This window comes from Melanerpes formicivorus, unplaced genomic scaffold (assembly GCF_026170545.1).
Source record: "Melanerpes formicivorus ecotype bairdi unplaced genomic scaffold, bMelFor1.0.p_v2 SCAF_87, whole genome shotgun sequence".
In the NCBI taxonomy this organism is placed as follows: domain Eukaryota; kingdom Metazoa; phylum Chordata; class Aves; order Piciformes; family Picidae; genus Melanerpes; species Melanerpes formicivorus.
The window spans coordinates 1,330,835-1,351,777 of NW_027142439.1; the positions used below are offsets into that span (position 1 = coordinate 1,330,835).

General features: G+C 51.5%; 2 protein-coding genes across 2 annotated transcripts in view; both read right to left on the bottom strand.

Moving 5' to 3' along the window:
• SETDB2 (SET domain bifurcated histone lysine methyltransferase 2) overlaps positions 1-20,943 on the bottom strand; it is a gene marked incomplete at its 5' end in the record, with an annotated part of 260,530 nt that overhangs the window by 48,537 nt on the left and 191,050 nt on the right.
• LOC137454862 (uncharacterized) lies at positions 1,328-6,825 on the bottom strand. Its single transcript, XM_068165220.1, has 12 exons — positions 6,794-6,825; positions 6,554-6,703; positions 6,191-6,349; positions 6,003-6,044; positions 5,592-5,682; positions 5,440-5,493; positions 5,247-5,313; positions 4,783-4,958; positions 4,344-4,472; positions 4,084-4,139; positions 3,877-3,997; positions 1,328-2,563 (listed from the first exon to the last, which is right to left on the bottom strand). The coding sequence occupies exons 1-12, from the start codon at positions 6,823-6,825 to the stop codon at positions 2,471-2,473; spliced, it is 1,170 nt and encodes a 389-aa protein (XP_068021321.1). The 3' UTR covers positions 1,328-2,470.

The following is a 20,943-nucleotide window of genomic DNA, read 5'->3' on the forward strand; positions in this document are numbered from 1 at the left end:
TGGACTCGATGATCTTGAAGGTCTCTTCCAACCTGGTTTATTCTATTCTATCCTGAGTGCAATCACACAGCACTTACAGGATGGCCAAGGGATCAGGCCCAGACAGCATGGATTTAGGAAGGGCAGGTCCTGCCTGACCAACCTGCTCTCTTTCTATGCCCAGGTGACCCACCTGGTGGATGTGGAGAGGCCTGTGGATATAGTCTGCCTGGACCTCAGCAAGGCCTTTGACACCATCCCCCACAGCAAACTCCTGGCCAAGCTGTCAGCCCCTGGCTTGGACAGCAGCACTCTGAGCTGGGTTAGGAACTGGCTGGAGGCTGAGCCCAGAGAGTGGTGGTGAATGGTGCCACAGTCAGCTGGCAGCCAGGCACCAGTGGTGTGCCCCAGGGATCAGTGCTGGGCCCTGTGCTCTTTAACATCTTCATTGATGATCTGGATGAGGGCATTGAGTCCATCAGCAGTAAATTTGCAGATGACAGCAAGCTGGGGCAGGAGTTGACTTGCTGGAGGGTAGAGAGGCTCTCCAGACAGACCTGGACAGGCTGGACAGAGGCCAAGGGCAGGAGATTGAACACATCCAAGTGCCAGGTGCTGCACACTGGCCACAACAACCCCAGGCAGTGCTACAGGCTGGGGGCAAAGTGGCTGAGAGCAGCCAGGCAGTGAGGGACCTGGGAGTGCTGGTCGATGGTAGGCTGAACATGAGCCTGCAGTGTGCCCAGGCAGCCAAGAGGGCCAATGGCATCCTGGCCTGCATCAGGAAGAGTGTGGCCAGCAGGGAGGTCATTGTGCCCCTGTACACTGCACTGGTTAGGCCACACCTCGAGTCCTGTGTCCAGTTCTGGGCCCCTCAGTTTAGGAAAGATGTTGACTTGCTGGAAGGTGTCCAGAGAAGGGCAACAAAATTGGTGAGGGGCTTGGAATACAGCCCTGTGAGGAGAGGCTGAGGGAGCTGGGGTTGCTTAGCCTGGAGAAGAGGAGGCTCAGGGGTGACCTTATCACTCTCTACAACTACCTGAAGGGAGGTTGTAGACAGGTGGGATTGGTCTCTTCTCCCAGGCAACCAGCACCAGAACAAGAGGACACAGTCTCAGGCTGTGCCAGGGGAGGTTTAGGTTGGATGTTAGGAAGAAGTTCTATACAGGGAGAGTGATTGCCCATTGGAATGGGCTGCCTGGGGAGGTGGTGGAGTCACCAGCACTGGAGGTGTTCAAGAGGAGACTTGATGGGGTGCTTGGTGCCATGGGTTAGCTGTTTGGGTGGGTTGGGTTGGTTGATGGGTTGGACTCAATGATCTTGAAGGTCTCTTCCAACCTGGTTTGGTTTACAATAAATAAATGTTTTATTCTAAATAAAAGATACATGGCTGATGTAGCAAAGAACCTTTCAAACTCTGTGGGAAATAAAGTCTCCTCCTTTGTCGTGGTTGTTCGCTCCTCTTGGCGCCTCGTGCTGCCTCCCTTTCTCTGCCCCGCGCCGATGCCGCTCTTGCTCTGTGCCGGGCGAGTGCTGCGGATGCCTCTCCTCCCCTCAGGGTTCTTCCCTTGGGCAGGGGGATGGTGGGTGCCAAGCAGCCCCCTCCTTGCAGCCCCCAGCACAGGGAGGGACGAGGCCAGAGTTGCAGTGCAAGTTGCAACCGCCCTGCCGCCAGCAGCTGTGCCTGGCGCTGCCGGTGTGCGGCCGCTGGTTCCCATCACGGCCCTCAGCCTGGGATGCCACTTCTCCAGGGCTGCTACAACCTGAGACCACCACCAGCCTCTGCCTGCCCAGCCTGCCCATCTCGCACTTGCTTGTGCTCCTGAGCCTGCTGTTCAGTCTCCACTGCCTCTGCTGCTCCTGGCCTCGCATCTTTTGGCAGCTGCTGTGCCGCCACTCCAGCAACTACCACAGCAGGGCTGCACCTGCTGCCCCATCTGCCACGTAGCAGCCTCACAGGGTAGCACCACTTCACCATCAGCTTCCTCCTCAAGGCCAATTTTGGTCACCATCAACATCCCCTGGGCCTTCACCTTCCTTGCTACTGCCTCCTTCATTTCCAGAGCAACTCAACAGCTAGACCCTTAGAACCTTACCAACCAGAACCTTACCAACCGCCCACTGGAACCTTACCAACCACCCAGAACCTTACCAACCGCCCACTGGAACCTTACCAACCACCCAGAACCTTACCAACCACCCAGAACCTTACCAACCGCCCACTAGAACCTTACCAACCGCCCAGAACCTTACCAACCACCCAGAACCTTACCAACCGCCCACTGGAACCTTACCAACCACCCAGAACCTTAACAACTAGAACCTTAACAACTCTAATAACTGCAACTGGAACAACTCCCACTAGAACCTTAACTAGAACTGTAACAACTGCTCTAAGTTGAGCAGCCCCTGTAACTCTACTGTAGCAACAAGAGCTCTAACCCCTACAGCAGTAACTCCTAACTAAAGATGGAAAGCTAGAGAGAAAGAACTATTCTGAGCTCAGGAGAAGGTCCCACACGCTGCTCAAGTACACAGGAGCAAAGGCCACGTGACATTTCTGCAGGGATCTCTTCAGGCTGCCCTGAGAAAGATGGGAAGACAAAAAAGGACAAGGGTGAGGGGAGGACAAGCAGCTTGTGCTTTGGTGTGAGAGCCAGTGCCCATTCCCAGCACTCCTCTGCAGAATTCCTTCTAGCTGGGGATTAGGGATTGGGCCTGTCAGAGTTTAGGCTGTGGAACTTGAGGGAGCCTTTTGACTCCCAAGGGCTTTAGACTCAAGTGTTGGACAAACCTAGAGCCAGGCTGGGATCCAGCTGCACCAAGCATGGAGGAGAACACTGACCCCCAGGAAAAGCAAAGGGCATCTCGGCGATGCCCAGGGGCAGGACAAGGGGCACTGGGTGGAACTTGAGGCATAGGAAGAGCCATGGAAACATGAGGAAGGATGATTTGACTGGGAGGGTGACAGAGCACTAGAATGGCTGCCCAGGAGGGTTGTGGAGTCTCTCTCTCTGGATACTCAAAACCCACCTGGACACATTCCTGTGTGACCTACTCTAGGTGATCCTGCTCTGGCAGGAGGGTTGGACTGGCTGACTTCTCAAGGTTCCTTCTAGCCCCTAACATTCTGGGGTGCTCTGAAAGAAGAGCACTGGAACTCAACAAGTCTCTGCAAGTCACAGAAACCATTTCTTACTAGCTAGCTGGGGCAGAATGAGAAGGGAAACCCAAACTGTCCTTCATCTTTGTTACTGGCAGCTCCTTCCAGGTCTTCCTAATGATGCTCAGGAAGTCTTCATTTCAATTGCCTTATGCTTTACCTCCAAAACAGGAAGCAAAAGCAATGGCCAGCTCTCTAGGAGGCCTCTGCACTAGCTGACCACCCTCCCAGCAAAGAGATGCTTCCCATTATCCAGTCTGAATGTTGCCAGATGAAGCTTTGAACCGTTCCAAGTCCTGGCACTGGACAGCAGGGAGGAGGGATCTGCAGCTCCCTGGGGTCCTGCTGCAGCATCCTGCTCCATCCACTAACAAGTGCTGAAGGGAAACTGCCCATGCTGGGGTGGCATTTCCCTCCTGACCCACATCTTCCCCCAGGGGTGGCATTTCCCTCCTGACCCACATCCTCCCCCAGGGGTGGCATTTCCCTCCTGACCCACATCTTCCCCCAGGGGTGGCATTTCCCTCCTGACCCACATCCTCCCCCAGGGGTGGCATTTCCCTCCTGACACACATCTTCCCCCAGGGCAGGCACATGCTTCCCCTCAGGGGCGATCTCTGTGCACCTCACAAATGTTTCCTCTACCCCCAGCAGATTTCAAAGGGGACAGCAGGGACTGTTACACAGCTGCCTCCTTCTTGCTCTGCTCTACCTGAGGCTGCTCAGTTTCTCACCTGGGGATCCCTTTCCAGCTTGTGCCTTTTGTTGTCGGGCTGGCTGTCCCTCTCCTCTCTACAGCTCAGCTTTCTCTTCCTGCAGGAGCAGTGCTGCATGTCCCCAGAAGCCTTGGGTAACCTTGCCATTCAAAAGCATTGTTAGACAGGTAAAGCCATCAGCACCTTGGAGCAGTTCTGCTCTCACTCAAAGCCAGCTCATTTTACCTTCTGTGCTCAGGTGAGCTCTTTGGCTCTTGGCTTGCAGGAGCCTCTGGAAGCACCTGCAATGGAAAGGGGGAAGTGAAGAGGCAGCAAGGACCTCCCTGCCCACTTGCTAGCTCAGAGCTCAGAGGCAGATCCCCTCAGCCTTGCTCTGCACTGCTGCAGAGCTGCAGCTTGGAGAATGACCTTGCTTGCCCTCTGGCTGCACTCCCACCTTCTGAGGGGGAGCTGTTGTCCTCCTCTTCTTGGTGGACTTCACATACCTCTCCAGCTTCTACTCCTGGCCCCGCTGCTGCCACCTCCTCAGCCTCTGCAGCCTCCAGCCTAGTCACCTGCTCCTCTTCAAAGGCTTCCCCCTGATGGTCGCTGAGGAACTCCACCGGCTGTGGCACCTGCACACAGAGAGCCATCGGTTCCTACTTCGGTGCCTGCAGCTGGCTCAAACAGCCTTCCCCACTCCTAGCCCTGGCTTCTGCACACACAGCCGCAGCTCTGGGGCTGCTCTTCCTGGCACCTCTGCCACATGGCTTTGCTGAAGAGAGGAGGCAGCCAGGTCCCTCTCAAGAGCAGAGCTGGAGGGTGCTGCTCTCTGAGAGGAGGAGCCGGCTTTGTCCCCAGGCCACCCCCAGGCTCCCTCCGCTGGGGCCATCACCGCTCCACAGCAGCTGGGGGGCTGGGGACGCCCTGGCCAGGCTTGCTTACCTGGACGGGCTGAGGCAGCCTGCCATCCCGGCTGCACACAGCGGCCGAGGGCTGGCCAAAGAGGGGCGCTGAGCCGCCACAGCCTGATGGCCTGGGAGCTCCAGCGCTGGCAGCCGAGCTCTGTCGCCGAGAAAAGGGCCAGGGCAGCCCCAGCCTCCTCCTGCGCCTCCCACCTGCTGCCAGGCAAAAAAGAGAGAAAGGAGAGGTGGAGGACAAGCACCAAGCAAGTGCTCCTGCACCTTCTCAGCACTGGCCCCCAGCCCCCAGGGAAGGCCACAGCAGACTCCTTGTTGGGAACAGGGGGCCCTGGGGGCTCAGCTCGCTCCCACCCAATAGCGCTGGGGACAGAGCTGCTGCCCTCTAAGACGGGCAACAGCAGCAGCAGCAGCCCCAGAGCAGCACAAGTGCTCGCCCATGAGAGGAGGAGAGAAGGGTCCTCCTGCCCCTCTCTTCTCCAAACTCACCATCCAAGCGGCCAGGTTCTCCTTTGCCACCAGTGGGGACAGGAGGCAGCTGCTGTTCTGTGCCAACCTGCAAGCAATGAGCTGTGCTCAGCCAGCAGCCCCACCGCACAAAGGGCTCACTGCCAGCTGCAGCAGCCCCTGGCCACGTGTGAGAGGTGGGCACAGCTGAGAGAGCAGCCCAAGCGCTCCTCACCTTTGCCTGGGCCGCAAGCAGCCTCTCCAGCCTCTCGCTGTGCAGTGTCAGGGGCTGTGCAAAGGGAAAAGAGCAGCAGGTGAGAAGCGATGCAGCTGATGCTGGGCTGCGGCAGCCTCTGGGGACAGAGTGCGGACAGGAGGGACACTCACAGCTCTCTGCCTGCTCAGCTCTTTCAGCAGCAGCTTGAGGGAGGGCAGCTGGGTGACCTGGGCTCCCTCTGCTCCTTCTGGTGGCCTCTGCCTGGGGAAGGGGCAAGAAAGAGCTGCGTGAGACACAAGCTGCCCCTTGGTTCTCCTCCCAGCCCTGGGAGCTCTTCCAAGCTGCCCTGAAGCTGGCTGGCACCAGCCGGCAGTGCTGAGAGTGGAGCTGGGCAGTTGTTGCCTGGACACAGCTGGGTAAAAGTTCTCCACCAGATCTGCCCACTCAGGAGCTGCTCCCAGCTGCGGTGGCAGCTCTCTGAAGAAGAGCTGCAGCATTGCCCCATGGTACGGCTGTACCTGGAGCTTCCCCCCGTGATGTGAGCAGGAGCGCCCCAGGCTGCACTGCCAGGCACAGCTTACCCGCGCAGTGTGCTGACCCAGAGCTCCTTCACTGCCCGTGAGCTGCAGAAAGAGAGGAGAAACAGCCTCAGCGCCCAGGGCTCCCCAGGCTGAGGGCAGAGGCAGGCACTGGCACAGCTCCGCCCTGGGGGGCAGGACAGAGACTCTGCCGAGCGTGCCCTGCCGAGCGGCACGGCCCCCAGACTGACCCGAACAAGATGACACAGGAGCCAGAGGGCCAGATGAGGACAAGGAACTTGGTGGAACTGTCTTCCTCCCCCTCGGCAGTCTCTGATGGCTCCCCACCGCTCAGCACCATCAACCGGCCCAGGGCCAGGCCGAGCAGTGACCGCAGGACGCCGCCACGCCTGGAGAGAGGAGAGCCTGGGAGTGACCTGGAGCTGCCCGAGCCCTGGGGCTGCCCTCTGGAGCGCAGCTGCCACGGCTGCAGCCTTGAGCGCCTCCAGCACCAAGGGGCCAAAGCATGAGCTGCTGCTTGGCTGTCCCTGCCCTGGGGCCGGGGCCAGGCCCAGGGCCAGGGGAGAAAGGCAGCTGGGCTCCCCGAGTCTTACTTGGCCTTGGCGATGACCAAGGAGCCGGCGAAGAGGAGGAGCTCCCTTGTCTGCCTCTTACGGCCCCGGCTCAGCCGCACGGGCTGGCGGAGCAGCGGCTCGGGCTGGTGTGTGTCAGCTGGGCACTGCTGCTCGGGACAGGGCTCAAGCCTGCAGAGCAGATGGCACTGGGCATGAGAAAGGTGGCTGCTGCGGGTCCCAGTCGTGCCAACACGCCCCTGAGCCAGGGGTGAAGCGTACCTGGAGCGATGACAGCAGTTTAACTGACCCATCCTGCCGAGGCGAGGCTGAAAGGGCTCGGGAGAGAGCACAGCCGCCCTAGGGAGGCTGCCAATGCGCTCAGGGGGGTGATGGGTGGTGCTGCTGGGCAAGAGCTTGGCTCTGCCGGTGCCACTCCACTGCCGTCCCTGCAGGCACTGGGGCCGTTGCCAGGCAGCACTTGGCCAACATACCCCAACGGTCACACGGGGGGGGAGGGGAGGGGGCAGGGGCAGCAGGAGGGGCACTGCTGGAGGGCTCTCCCCAGGATGCCCATGGCTCTCTCATACTGCTCTCAGCAGCACTGAGCAGAGGAGAAGGGTCACCTTCATCCAGGTGCTCTGCCCAGGGCACCACTTGCTGCCTTTGGCCAAGGGCACCTTGCTGGCTCCTGCTGACCCCAGAGCCCCAGGGCTTTTGCTGCCACCCTGCTTTCCAGCAGCCTTCCCAAGCTGCTTTTGCTCACAAGTCTGGGTGGGTGTGACCCAGGATGCTTCATGCCAGTGCCAGTGCCACCCACAGTCAGTTCCACTCTCTCTGCACAGCTTTTCTGGCTGTTACTGCATTTCACATAGAATAGAATAAACCAGGTTGGAAGAGACCTTCAAGGTCATCCTGTCCAACCTATCATCCAACACCACCTAATCAACTAACCCATGGCACCAAGCACCCCATCAAGTCTCCTCCTGAACACCTCCAGGGATGGTGACTCCACCACCTCCCCAGGCAGCCCATTCCAATGGGCAATCACTCTCTCTGTAATTCTCTCTGGTTTGGGTCTTCCCTCCTGTCCTGCTACACTGCAGTAGGGTTGGTTAGCTTCCAGTCAGCAGGGACCTCCCCAGACTCCCAGCACCTTTGGCAGATGATTGAGAGGGGCTCTGCCATGACAGTTGCCAACTCCTTCAAGGCTCTGGGCTGAATCCCACCAGGCCTCATGCACTTAGGAACATTCAGTTGCTACTTCAGCTGCTCCCTTAGCATCTCAGAACTGTGGTGCTGTCACTAACAAACTCTTGAAGGCACCTTGGATAGCAGAGCAATGCTTTGTAACCCTCTGCTCTTGCCTTCTGTGTCAGAAGGCCTGCAGATCCCTGCCACAGCTTTCCCCAGGGCAGCCCTGGATGGCTGTGCCCAGAGAGCTTAGAAGGCACCACACAAACTCCCTCCAGTTACTCTGCCACCTGGGACACAGAAACCAACACAGCCTCATGTGAGGACTCTCACTTTTCTCACACCTGAACAGCCTTCTATGTGTGACACACTTTCACTCTGCACAAGCATGCCTCTCTGGAGGAGGTGCACATTGCTACACCAAAACTGCCAATGGCAGACAAGGGGCTGCTACCCCACTGCCATATTGCAGGCAAGTGCCCCACAGACCATGCCCCACCTTCATTTCACTTGCTCTCCTCTTCCACTAAAACCTCTACAAGTTTGCCATGGAGGCTCCTCAGGACTTCAGCTTTGACTATTTTATTGCCATTGCTGTTGGGTGTTGTGGAGATCTGAGGGCTCAGAGCCAGTTGCTCTTGAGCACTGTCAGGTTAAGGAGGGATGTGTTGAGTTGCTGGAACGAGTCCAGAGGAGGCCAACAAAGCTGGTGAGGGGTTTGGAGCACAGCCCTGTGAGGAGAGGCTGAGGGAGCTGGGCTTGCTTAGCCTGGAGGAAAGGAGGCTCAGGGGAGACCTTCTTGCTCTCTATAACTAGCTGAAGGGAGATTGTAGCCAGGCAGAGGTTGGTCTCTTCTCCCAGGCAGCCAGCACCAGAACAAGAGGACACAGCCTCAGGCGGTGCCAGGGGAGGTTCAGGCTGGATGTTAGGAGGAAGTTCTACACAGAGAGAGTGATTGCCCATTGGAATGGGCTGCCTGGGGGGGTGGAGGAGTCACCCTCACTGGAGGTGTTCAGGAGGAGACTTGATGGGGTGCTTGGTGCCATGGGTTAGTTGTTTAGGTGGTGTTGGATTGGTTGATGGGTTGGAGACGATGATCTTGAAGGTCTCTTCCAACCTGGTCTATTCTATTCTATCCTATACCACTGAGAACTGAAAGAACCTTAAACTTTTCTTGGTAACCTTAGTCAATGTTATAAAAAAGGAATCAGATGATGGATGTAATAAGATACTCCTTCTGAAATGACTGAAAACAAGCACTGCCCACACTTGAAACTACTGCAGAGCAAGAAATTACTGGGTTGGAGCAAAATTTTGACTTCTGGCCACAAACTAGGCAGTAATTAGACAGTGAGGACAAGTTTTGACAGACCATGGCTGGAGGAATATTTGGACAAAGATGTAAAGGAAGAAGGCAGGCTTTGCTTTACTAAAGCTTCATTTGTGTCATTGATTCTAGTTGGGTTGCTACCCTGCCTAGAATCATAGAATCAATAAGGTTGGAAAAGACCTCAGAGATCATCAAGCCCAACCTAGCACCCAACACCTCAGGACTAACAAAACCATGGATTCAAGTGCCACCTCCAACCCCTTTTTGAACATTCCAATGGCTAACAACTCTCTCTGTGAAGAACTTTCTCCTCACCTCCAGCCTAAACTTCTCCTGGCACAACTTGAAACTGTGTCCTCTTGTTCTGGTGCTGGTCTTCAGGGAGTTGTAAAGAACAAGGTGATCTCCCCTGAGCCTCCTCTTCTCCAGGCTAAGCAACCCCAGCTCCCTCAGCCTCTCCTCAATCACTCCACAAGCAGTGTATCAGGGCAGGAGTTCATGGTAAGGCTTTCAGGATTGACCTCAAGACCTTCCAGACCCTGTATTTGAATTTCCAGATTGGTTTTTACCCTGTGTACAGATGTGTGTCTGTGCCTGGTGCTCCTCCAGCCAGCAAAAGACTTCTGCACAGGGCAGACCAAGCCCAAGACTGCTTCCTGCCTCATAAGTGGGGGGGGAAAAATTGCTGGATGAATGGATTTGTGTCAAAGGAGTTTTCATTTCAAACTACTGGCATTTGGTGATGACAAATTGCTTTCATGAAGAGTTCTTGGCCAACTCTAGTCTTTAGAGAAAGCTTCACTGAATGTCCTTTTTGCTCTTGGTTTGTGTTTCATTCCCTCTCTGGCACAAATACACTGGTAAAGACATCAAGGTCAAGGAGGCCACGAGCCCACTTGAGGCTTCCACCTGCAAATTAAGGGTAACACTAATTGTGGTGCATACAAAGGGTATGTCATGACCTGCACAGAAATAGCAGCCCTCCTTCTGGGTTCAAGGAGTTCAGAGGAAAACTCTGAGACTGTAGATCACTTTTCCTGGAATTCTGCTTGCTTTCCTTCAAATCCTCCTGAAAAGCTTATTCTGAGGCACTTAACCAAGGTCAAAGGGACTCTGTGTACAGAGAATTTCTTATGCAGTGGCAAAACCCCTCATTTCTTACCCTAAGTAAAGTTATTCTGACTTGTACTGCAATTGGTCTTTAGGGCTTGGCTGATTATACATGAGAAACTGAGGTGACTGACATCTCATACCATGTCATGAGCCAGCAGGCCAAAGGCATCCTGGCTTGCATCAGGAAGAGTGTGGCCAGGAGGAGCAGGGAGGTCATTGTGCCCCTGGACTCAGCACTGGTTAGGCCACACCTTGAGTCCTGTGTCCAGTTCTGGGCCCCTCAATTTAACAAGGACATTGAGACACTTGAACGTGTCCAGAGAAGGGCAACAAGGCTGGGGAGGGGTCTGGAGCACAGCCCTGTGAGGAGAGGCTGAGGGAGCTGGGGTTGCTTAGCCTGGAGAAGAGGAGGCTCAGGGGAGACCTTCTTGCTGTCTGCAACTCCCTGAAGGGAAGTTGTAGGCAGGTGGGGGTTGGTCTCTTCTCCCAGGCAACCAGCAGCAGAACAAGAGGACACAGTCTCAAGCTGTGCCAGGGGAGGTTTAGGATGGATGCTAGGAAGAAGTTCTTCCCAGTAAGAGAGCTTGGCCATTGGAATGTGCTGCCCAGGGAGGTGGTGGAGTCACCATCACTGGAGGCATTTAGTAAGAGCCTGGATGGGGTGCTTGGTGCCATGGTTTAGTTGATCAGATGGTGCTGGGTGATAGGTTTGACTCAGTAATCTCAAAGGTCTTTTCCAACCTGGTTAATTCTGTATTGGTGTGTGAGGGATGGGGAGTCACTTCTCACAGTGCCCCTTGCTCAGTGATTCTTTCTGTAGAGAAGTGTGACTGGGTTTCCAAGCCAGCTTGAACCTTTTTTCCCCCCCTCTGCATTCACCACCATGAAGCACAACCACAGTGGAGCAGATGCAGTCTTGTCCTGTCTGTTCTTTACGACATTTGTCTTGTGGTCCATCAGAAGAGATTCTCACTGCCCAACCTGCTCTTCCTGAAGGCTTCCTCTTCAGAGCTGATCAATAAGTGAATGCATTGTCCAGAGAGGCTTTATTGCTTTTATTCCTCCTTTCCTTCCTTATTTCTGAAAGGAAGCAGTGAGGGGGAAGAAATGGTCTGCAAATGAGGCACAACAGCAGAGATTTGTTGATGAGAGCAGACTCAAGGGGGCTTCAGGTAAAACCAGTGTGATTAGCATCATAGCATCTGACTGAAAAGCTCCTGCTCCATCACCACCATTTCAGCAGCCATTCCAGAGCCAGGGGCGAGACCATCAAGCAGCCAAGATACCACCTAGAGAAGCTCAGCCCCAGCCAGCACCCATGGATGATATTGGAGTAGTCATCAATCCTGGCCCTAACAGCCGGGGGGCCACCAGGCCCCCCGGCCTTTGGAGTCACCACCACCAACACCCAGTGTGCACCAGGGGCACTCACCAGTGAGGAGAGGAGGATCCTCAGCCCAGATGGGCTCAGCTTGGGGCTGCTGCCCTTCCTGGTGGGGATTAAATAGGGGAGTGGGTGGGGAGGGCAAAGTGGCCACACCTGGGCTGGGAGGAGACTCCAGCAGAGCCCAGGGGCTGTGGGATTTGAGGGGAAAAATAGGGCAGGTGAGGGACTTTAGGGTGTGAGGTAATGACAGGAGTAGGGGAATGGAAAAACAAAACAGAAATGGGTAGATTCAGATTGGATGTTAGGAAGAAATTCTTCATCATTGTGATGGTGAGACACTGGAACAGTTTGCCTAGGGAGGTCTTAAAAGCCCCCTGGGAGTTTTTAAGGCCAGGCTCAATGAGGCTGTGGCCAGCCTGATCTAGTGTGAGGTGTCTCTGCCCATGGCAGGGGGGTTGGAACTGGATGATCCTTGAGGTCCCTTCCCACCTCAACAATTCTATGATTCTAAAACAATTTTGCAGTTTAGGCTGGATGTTAGGAAGAAATTCTTCCCAGAAAGAGAGATTGACCATTTGAATGTGCTGCCCAGGGAGGTGGTGGAGTCACCATCACTGGAGGTGTTTAAGAGGAGCCTGGATGAGGCACTTGGTGCCAAGGTTTAGTTGCTTAGATGGTGTTGGGTGATAGGTTGGACTCAATGATCTCGAGGGTCTTTTCCAAGTTGGTTAACTTCTGTTCTATTCTATTCTATTCTATTCTATTCTATTCTATTCTATTCTATTCTATTCTATTCCATTCCATTCCATTCCATTCCATTCCATTCCATTCCATTCCATTCCACTCCATTCCACTCCATTCTAAAAGCCAAAGAAAGAGCTTGTGAAGAACAAATCTCTATATATGAAGCCACAGAAAGGAACAAAAACACACAAAGGAAATGCTTTTGGCAAGCTGGAGCTGGGAGAAACTCTCCTTGAAATCTCCAATAGCTCCATCCCAGCACTGGCAGCGTGAAGCTTGCATGCAGAAGTTCCAGTGGCTTCCAGATCAACACATATCTGTTTTGACCACACCTCATTTAGCCCCATTCTGCTTGGCTTTCTGTCCACTGAACCATGCTAATCAGTACCCTTATCCCTGCTGCATGTTCTGTCACTTCTCAGGCAAATGCACTCAGGAGCTGCAGCCCTTCCTTCAGTCCCCTGGCAGCAAGTCAACCAGTCAGCTGGCAAAGCTGGATAATTACTGCTTAGCCCTGAGGAGCTTAACGTCTGTTTGCACAGGCTTGTGTCCTGGCAACAGCAAGGCACTGAACCAGAGGGCAAACTTTCTTATCCCTGAACATTTTCTGGGAGGGAAAGGATGTCAGAGACTTTAAGACAGATAAAAAATGGGGGTTACCAAGAAGGATGGATGTGAGGAGGAGGTTCTTCCCCATGAGAGTGGTGAAGCCCTGGAATGGGTTGTCCAGGGAGGTGGTTGAGGCCCCAGCCCTGGAGGTGTTTAAGCCCAGGCTGGATGAGGCTGTGGCCAGGCTGATCTAGTGTGGGGTGTCCCTGCCCATGGCAGGGGGGTTGGAACTGCATGATCCTTGTGGTCCCTTCCAACCCTGAATGACACTCTACTATGATACTATGAAGGATTACCAGGGACTGAGCTGTGTGGACTAACCTCTGTGGTTATGACAGCGCTGCAGAGACTGCTGGCCTTCATTTCTCCTTCTCCTATGCCTTTATGAGAACGTGTACATGGCTCCATTGGCCCAAAGATGCTTGCTTGTTGTTTGGGGTCTTTAATTATTTTGAATTTACTAATTACCATCAGTAAATTTGCAGATGACACCAAGCTGGGGGCAGGAGTTGATCTGTTAGAGGGTAGAGAGGCTTTGCAGAGGGACCTTGACAGGCTGGACAGATGGGCAGAGTCCAAGGGCAGGAGACTGAACACATTCAAGGGCCAAGTTCTGCACATTGGCCACAACAACCCCATGCAGTGCTACAGGCTGGGGTCAGAGTGGCTGAGAGCAGCCAGGCAGAGAGGGACCTGGGGGTGCTGGTTGATAGTACGTTGAATGTGAGCCAACAGTGTGCCCAGGTGGACAAGAGGGCAAATGCAATCCTGGCCGGCAGCAGGAATAGTGGCCAGCAGGAGCAGGGAAGTCATTGCGCCTCTGGTCTCAGCACTGGTTAGGCCACACCTTGAGTCCTGTGTCCAGTTCTGAGCCAGTTTAAAAAGGACATTGAGACACTTGAATGGGTCCACAGAAGGGCAATGAGGCTGGGGAGGGGTTTGGAGCACAGCCCTGTGAGGAGAGGCTGAGGGAGCTGAAGTTGCTTAGCCTGGACAAGAGGAAGCTCAGAGGAGACCTTCTTGCTCTCTACAACTCCCTGAAGGGAGGTTGCAGCCAGGCAGAGGCTGGTTTCTTCTCCCAGGCAACCAGGACCAGAACAAGAGGACACAGTCTCAAGCTGTGCCAGGGGAGGTTTAGGCTGGAAGTGAGGAGAAAGTTCTCCCCAGCAAGAGAGATTGGCCTGTGGAATGTGCTGCCCAGGGAGGTGGTGGAGTCACCATCCCTGGAGGTGTTTAGGAAGAGCCTGGATGAGGCACTTGGTGCCATAGTTTAGTTGATTAGATGGTGTTGGGTGATAGGTTGGACACGACGATCTTGAAGGTCTTTTCCAACCTGGTCTGGTCTATTCTATTCTATTCCATCCCATCCCATCCCATCCCATCCCATCCCATCTCATCCCATCCCATTCTATTCTATTCTATTCTATTCTATTCTATTCTATTCTATTCTATTCTATTCTATTCTATTCTATTCTATTCTCCCAACTTCTCTCCATACAGCAAGTGTTTCTCTGAATGGCAGAGCTTCCATCACACAGTTTAGAGTCATCTTCATTTTACTACTGGAAGAGAAACTGACGGGGTGATTGATGAAACATCACACACAGTGACTTGCAGTTATCAAAACACAGGGAAAAGCTGTGAAGTGCAGTGTGAGTTATTCCCCAGTCGACAAAAAGAACATTGAGAACCTTGAAGGGGTCCAGAGACTCTTGTCACAGGGAAAGATTGAGATGCAGGAATATCTCGAATGGAATGGAATGGAATGGAATGGAATGGAATGGAATGGAATGGAATGGAATGGAATGGAATGGAATAGAATAGAATAGAATAGAATAGAATAGAATAGAATAGAATAGAATAGAATAGAATAGAATAGAAAAGAAAAGAAAAGAAAAGAATAGACCAGGTTGGAAAAGACCTTTGAGATCATCCAGTCCAACCTATCACCCAACACTTTCTAATCAACTAAACCATGGCACCAAGTGCCTCAGCCAGTCTCTTCCTAAACACCTCCAGTGATGGTGACTCCACCACCTCCTCAGGCAGCACATTCCAATAGGCAACCACTCCCTCTATGAATTATTTCTTCCTAACATCCAGTGTAAACCTCCGCTGGTGCAGCTTGAGACTGTGTCCTCTTGTTCTGCTGCTGGCTGCCTGGGAGAAGAGACCAACCCCCACCTGGCTGCAACCTCCCTTCAGGCAGTTGTAGAGAGCAGTAAGGTCACCCCTGAGCCTCCTCTTCTCCAGGCTAAGCAACCCCAGCTCCCTCAGCCTCTCCTCACAGGGCTGTGCTCCAAACCCCTTCCCAACCTTGTTGCCCTTCTCTGGACACCTCCCAGAGAACTCCAATTGTCTGTGGCTGGTCCAAGGAACTGCAGCTTTAGAGCTCAGGCTCTTCCCCTCAAGCAATCCCTTTGTTTGTCTTTCCCCATGTGAGAGCTACTGGTTACACATCTCTTTGGGGAAAACACAAGATGAGTTTAAAAGCAAATAGTAAATTCTAGTTCTTTCTCACACTTCCTCCTCAGAGTGCTAAAGACAGTACAGAGAAACTGGATCCACAGCCATCTGCTGCCACAGGAGTATTTGAACTGACTCTGTATTTTTAAAAGGAATTGATGGGAAGGATTAAAAGATTTCAAGGTAATGGGATGTATTAAGCTCCTGAAGCATGAGCAGAAAGTGCATAACAAGGCACATGCTTAAGGTAATCAGAATTAGAAATGTGGTCAGAATTAGAAAGGTAACAGGGCAGCTAAGTCGTCTTCTGCTCTTCACAAATGCAGGTTAATAAGGCCAGGGTGAAGCTGAAAAATAACAGCTTTAAGGTTTGGTGCCCCTGGACTCAGCACTGCTCAGGCCACACCTTGAGTCCTGTGGCCAGTTCTGGGCTCCTCAGTTCAGGAAAGATGTTGAGTTGCTGGAAGGTGTCCAGAGAAGGGCAACAAAGCTGGGGAGGGGTCTGGAGCACAGCCCTGTGAAGAGAGGTTGAGGGAGCTGGGGTTGCTTAGCCTGGAGAAGAGGAGGCTCAGGGGAGACCTTCTTGCTCTCTACAGCTACCTGAAGGGAGGTTGTAGCCAGGTGGGGGTTGGTCTCTTCTCCCAGGCAACCAGAACAAGAGGGCACAGTCTCAAGCTGTGCCAGGGGACGTTTAGGCTGGATGTTAGGAAGAAGTTCTTCCCAGCAAGAGAGATTGGCCATTGGAATATGCTGCCCAGGGAGGTGGTGGAGTCACCATCCCTGGAGGTGTTCAAGAGGGGATTGGAAGTGGCACTTGGTGCCATGGTTTAGTAGTCTTGAAGTGTTGGGTGCTAGGTTGGACTTGATGATCTCTGAGATCGTTTCCAACCTTATTGATTCTATGATTCTGTGATAGAAAATGCTTCCTCAGGAGGAGACTTGAGAGGGTGCTTGGTGCCATGGGTTAGTTGCTTAGGTGGTGGTGGATGATAGGTTGGATGCAATGATCTTGAAGGTCTCTTCCAACCTGGTTTATTCTATTTCTATTTCTATTTCTATTTCTATTTCTATTTCTATTTCTATTTCTATTTCTATTTCTATTTCTATTTCTATTTCTATTTCTATTTCTATTTCTATTTCTATTTCTATTTCTATTTCTATTTCATTTCTATTTCTATTTCTATTTCTTTCTATTTCTATTTCTATTTCTATTTCTATTTCTATTTCTATTTCTATTTCTATTTCTATTTCTTTCTATTTCTATTTCTATTTATTTCTATTTCTATTTCTATTTCTATTTCTATTTCTATTTCTATTTCTATTTCTATTTCTATTTCTATTTCTATTTCTTCCTATTCTATTCTATTCTATTCTATTCTATTCTATTCTATTCTATTCTATTCTATTCTATTCTATTCTATTCCATTCCATTCCATTCCATTCCATTCCATTCCATTCCATTCCTTTCTATATGTTTTAGAATAGTCTGTATAAAATAAGTTCAGTGTTAGATCCAGTGTTGTTCTGAGCATGTCTGGCTGCCCAGCCAGTCTTGCATCACATTCCCTATAGAATTTCATCCTGTATAGATTCAATAAGGTTGGAAAAGACCTCAAAGATCAGCAAGTCCAACCTGTCACCCCAGACCTCATGACTAACTAACCCATGGCTTCAAGTGCCACATCCAATCCCCTCTTGAACACCTCGACTGCTACAACACCCTCAGTCCCTCTGACCTTAATAGAGAGCAGTCCTCACATCACCAAGCAGCCATGATACTTCCTTTAAAAACAAAACACCAAACACCCCCCCCAGCCCCCCAATCTCAAAAAGCATTCAGCATTTCCTCACAGGAAGTGACAAGGCCATATCAGTGTTATCTCAAAGCTAGACACATAATTAAACATCCTCTACATAAGGACACAGACTAAAGAAAAGAGTTACTAGGGGTCAGGGCAAAGTTTCACCCAAGTGAGTGCTTTCTGTCCAGCACGAGCAAAATCTGCCCCTTGGCAGGGAGTATGTGAAAAGAATGAGATAAGTAAATAGGAAACTTCCTTTAATTATTATCCCAGCCTTCAAACATTTGTAGCTCACAGGCTTCCTGAGCTGAAGACTCTGCTGAGCAGCCCGAGTTGCCTGCTGTCCCTTGGCTTGTTCAGGCAAACTTTCAGCAGTCGCAGGAGCTGGTAACAGGAAGCTCTCTGGGGGTGAACTGCAATAGGGAAGATTCCTTTTGTTTGAACTCTTAACAGCAGTGCTCAGAATAAGAAGGAAAAAAAAAAACCAAAACCTTTCTGACTGTTTTGCAAGTTCACATTTTGAATAGCAGTCAGAAATAAGATCATATTGCTGCTGTTGTCTGATGAAATGGAAGCCAGAGAAGGGCAACAAAGCTGGGGAGGGGTTTGGAGCACAGCCCTGTGAGGAGAGGCTGAGGGAGCTGGGGTTGCTTAGCCTGGACAAGAGGATGCTCAGGGGAGACCTTCTTGCTCTCTACAACTACCTGAAGGGAGGTTGTAGCCAGGCAGAAGTTGGTCTCTTCTACCAGGCAAGCAACACCAGAACAAGAAAACACAGTCTCAGGCTGTGCCAGGGGAGGTTCAGGCTGGAGGTTAGGAGGAAGTTCTACACAGAGAGAGTGATTGCCCATTGGAATGGGCTGCCTGGGGAGGTGGTGGAGTCACCATCCCTGGAGGTGTTCAGGAGGAGACTGGATGGGGTGCTTGGTGCCATGGGTTAGTTGTTTAGGTGGGTTGGATTGGTTGATGGGTTGGACACGATGATCTTGAAGGTCTTTTCCAACTTGGTCTGGTCCACTCCATTCCATTCCATCCCATCCCATTCTAAGACATTTCTGTCAAGTAATATAAATCCCACAGAGCCTGAGATATCAAGGTCATTATGTGCTGTCAGCTTGCTGTATAAAGGCCAATGCTAAAGCATTTGTTTTGAACCAGCAATAACTTGGTCTTTTAATCAACAGCTGCAGATCTGAAGGCCATGCAGTGTAAATTTTATACCTCATCACATCCATGCCATGGCCATTGGTACAGTTTTCATATAGAAGCTTAAAATTGCTTCATTCCTTAGGTCAAAGGAAGTGTTTCTAAGATGCCTGCTATACAGAAAGCAGATGATGATAATGGATATGGTAAACTATGCACATTAAGCTTTCACACTGCTTTACCTTTCATTTATGGATAGAGTCTGATGATGGAAAATCAATCTACTTTGCCCTGGCCATTACTGGATTCAGTCTAACCAATTTTGGTTTGCTTTGGAATTATAAATCAAGGATGCAAGTTCATTGTCCTGTTCCAAAGCCACTTCAAAACTCCACACCCATACTCATTAGGAGGCTCAGATGATTACACCAATGTCACCTTGCTTCAGATACCTGAATAGCTGCATGATTTGGAACAGCTCTTTGCAAGAATACTTTATTCAATTCTCTTCCAGTCTAACCTTAAAAAAAAAAACCCAACAACTTTCCATCTTTTTACAGATTTTGCTCCCTTGGATATGTTTCTGAAGATGGCATTGAGATTGAACACAGCTAAGTGCCACAACAACCCCATGCAGTGCTACAGGCTGGGGGCAGAGTGTCTGAGAGCAGCCAGGCAGAGAGGGAACTGGGGGTATTGGTTGAGAGTAGGCTGAACATGAGCCAGCAGTGTGCCCAGGTGGCCAAGAGGACCAATGGCATCCTGGCCTGGATCAGGAACAGTGTGGCCAGCAGGAGCAGGGAGGTCATTCTGCCCCTGGACTCAGCACTGCTTAGGCCACACCTTGAGTCCTGTGTCCAGTTTTGGGCTCCCAGTTTAGTAAAGATGTTGAGCTGCTGGAAGGTGTCCAGAGAAGGGCAACAAAGCTGGGGAGGGGTCTGGAGCACAGCCCTGTGAGGAGAGGCTGAGGGAGCTGGGGTTGCTTAGCCTGGAGAAGAGGAGGCTCAGGGGAGACCTTGCTCTCTCCAACTTCCTGAAGGGAGGTTGTAGCCAGGTGGGGGTTGGTCTCTTCTCCCAGGCAAGTGGACACAGTCCCAAGCTGTGACAAAGGAGGTTTAGGCTGGATGTTAGGAAGAAATTCTTCCCAGAAGGAGAGATTGGCCATTGGGATGTGCTGCCCAGGGAGGTGGTGGAGTCACCATCCCTGGAGGTGTTTAGGAAGAGCCTGGATGAGGCACTTGGTGCCATGGTTTAATTGATTAGATGGTGTTGGGTGCTAGGTTGGACTCAATGATCTCAAAGGTCTTTTCCAACATGGTTAATTCTATTCTATTTGAAGATAAGTTCAGGAAGTGCATGCCAAACATGCCTACCCACAACACACCAACAATGATATTTTTATTGTGTTCAAATTCAACTCTACACATGTATCATAGTATCATAGTAGAATCATAGTATCAGTCAGGATTGGAAAGGACCACAAGGATCACCTTGTTCCTACCCCCCTGCCCTGGGCAGGGACACCCCACACTAGATCAGGCTGGCCAGAGATGTACCATCTTTGCTTAAAGCCTTGAAATCCACATTCTTCTTTCCTCAGTCCTTTGCAACAGAAATAAAACTTAGGGCAAAGCTGAAGTGTGACTCTGTAACCCATTACAACTGGACACAACAGCCTGAACACTTGACCCCTGCACATCCAGGCTGCTTCTTATCTGATTTCCTGGCAGGCTTGGCCTGTGTCAGCCAGCAGAGTTCAAGGATAATGCAGTGTTTGCAGTGGGCTCTATGGACAACACTGCTGCACGACTGCTCCCTACAGACTCTCTCAGTGCTGTCTCAGCAGGATTTGCCCCTTCAAACACTACATGCTTGAAGTAGTGTGCCTTACATCCACTTTTCTTGAAAAAAATGTGAGGAAGAACTCAAAAAAACCCAACAACAACAACAAAACCCAATGAAGCAAAACATATTTCAGAGGTCAGCACCTTTACACAAAAGGCAATAAACAGTCACTTCCAAATATAATGAACGGACACACACACACCCCCCCCCACCATGCACACCCTGGGCAGTTCAAGTACTATGTCTGAAGGTCAAAGGATGCTAAAACAGCATAGAGTAGCTTCACTGCAAAGAGCTATACAGTGCAGATTGGCCAGCCTGATCTTAAAGAGAAATGCAGCCCTAAATAACATGGACAAGAGGCAGGATATGCATCTAGGCTTCAGAGACAGAGGCTGTCTCTTGGCCACCTACTCTTTAGAATAGACTAGATGAGACTAGACTAGATGAGACTAGACAAGACTAGACTAGAGAGAAGAGAAGAGAAGAGAAGAGAAGAGAAGAGAGAAGAGAAAGAGAAGAGAAGAGAAGAGAAGAGAAGAGAAGAGAAGAGAAGAGAAGAGAAGAGAAGAGAAGAGAAGAGAAGAGAAGAGAAGAGAAGAGAAGAGAAGAGAAGAGAAGAGAAGAGAAGAGAAGAGAAGAGAAGAGAAGAGAAGAGAAGAGAAGAGAAGAGAAGAGAAGAGAAGAGAAGAGAAGAGTTAACTAGATTGGAAAAGATCTTTGAGATCAAGTCCGACCTAGCACCCAACACCATGTAATCAACTAAACCATGGCACCAAGCACCCCATCCAATCTC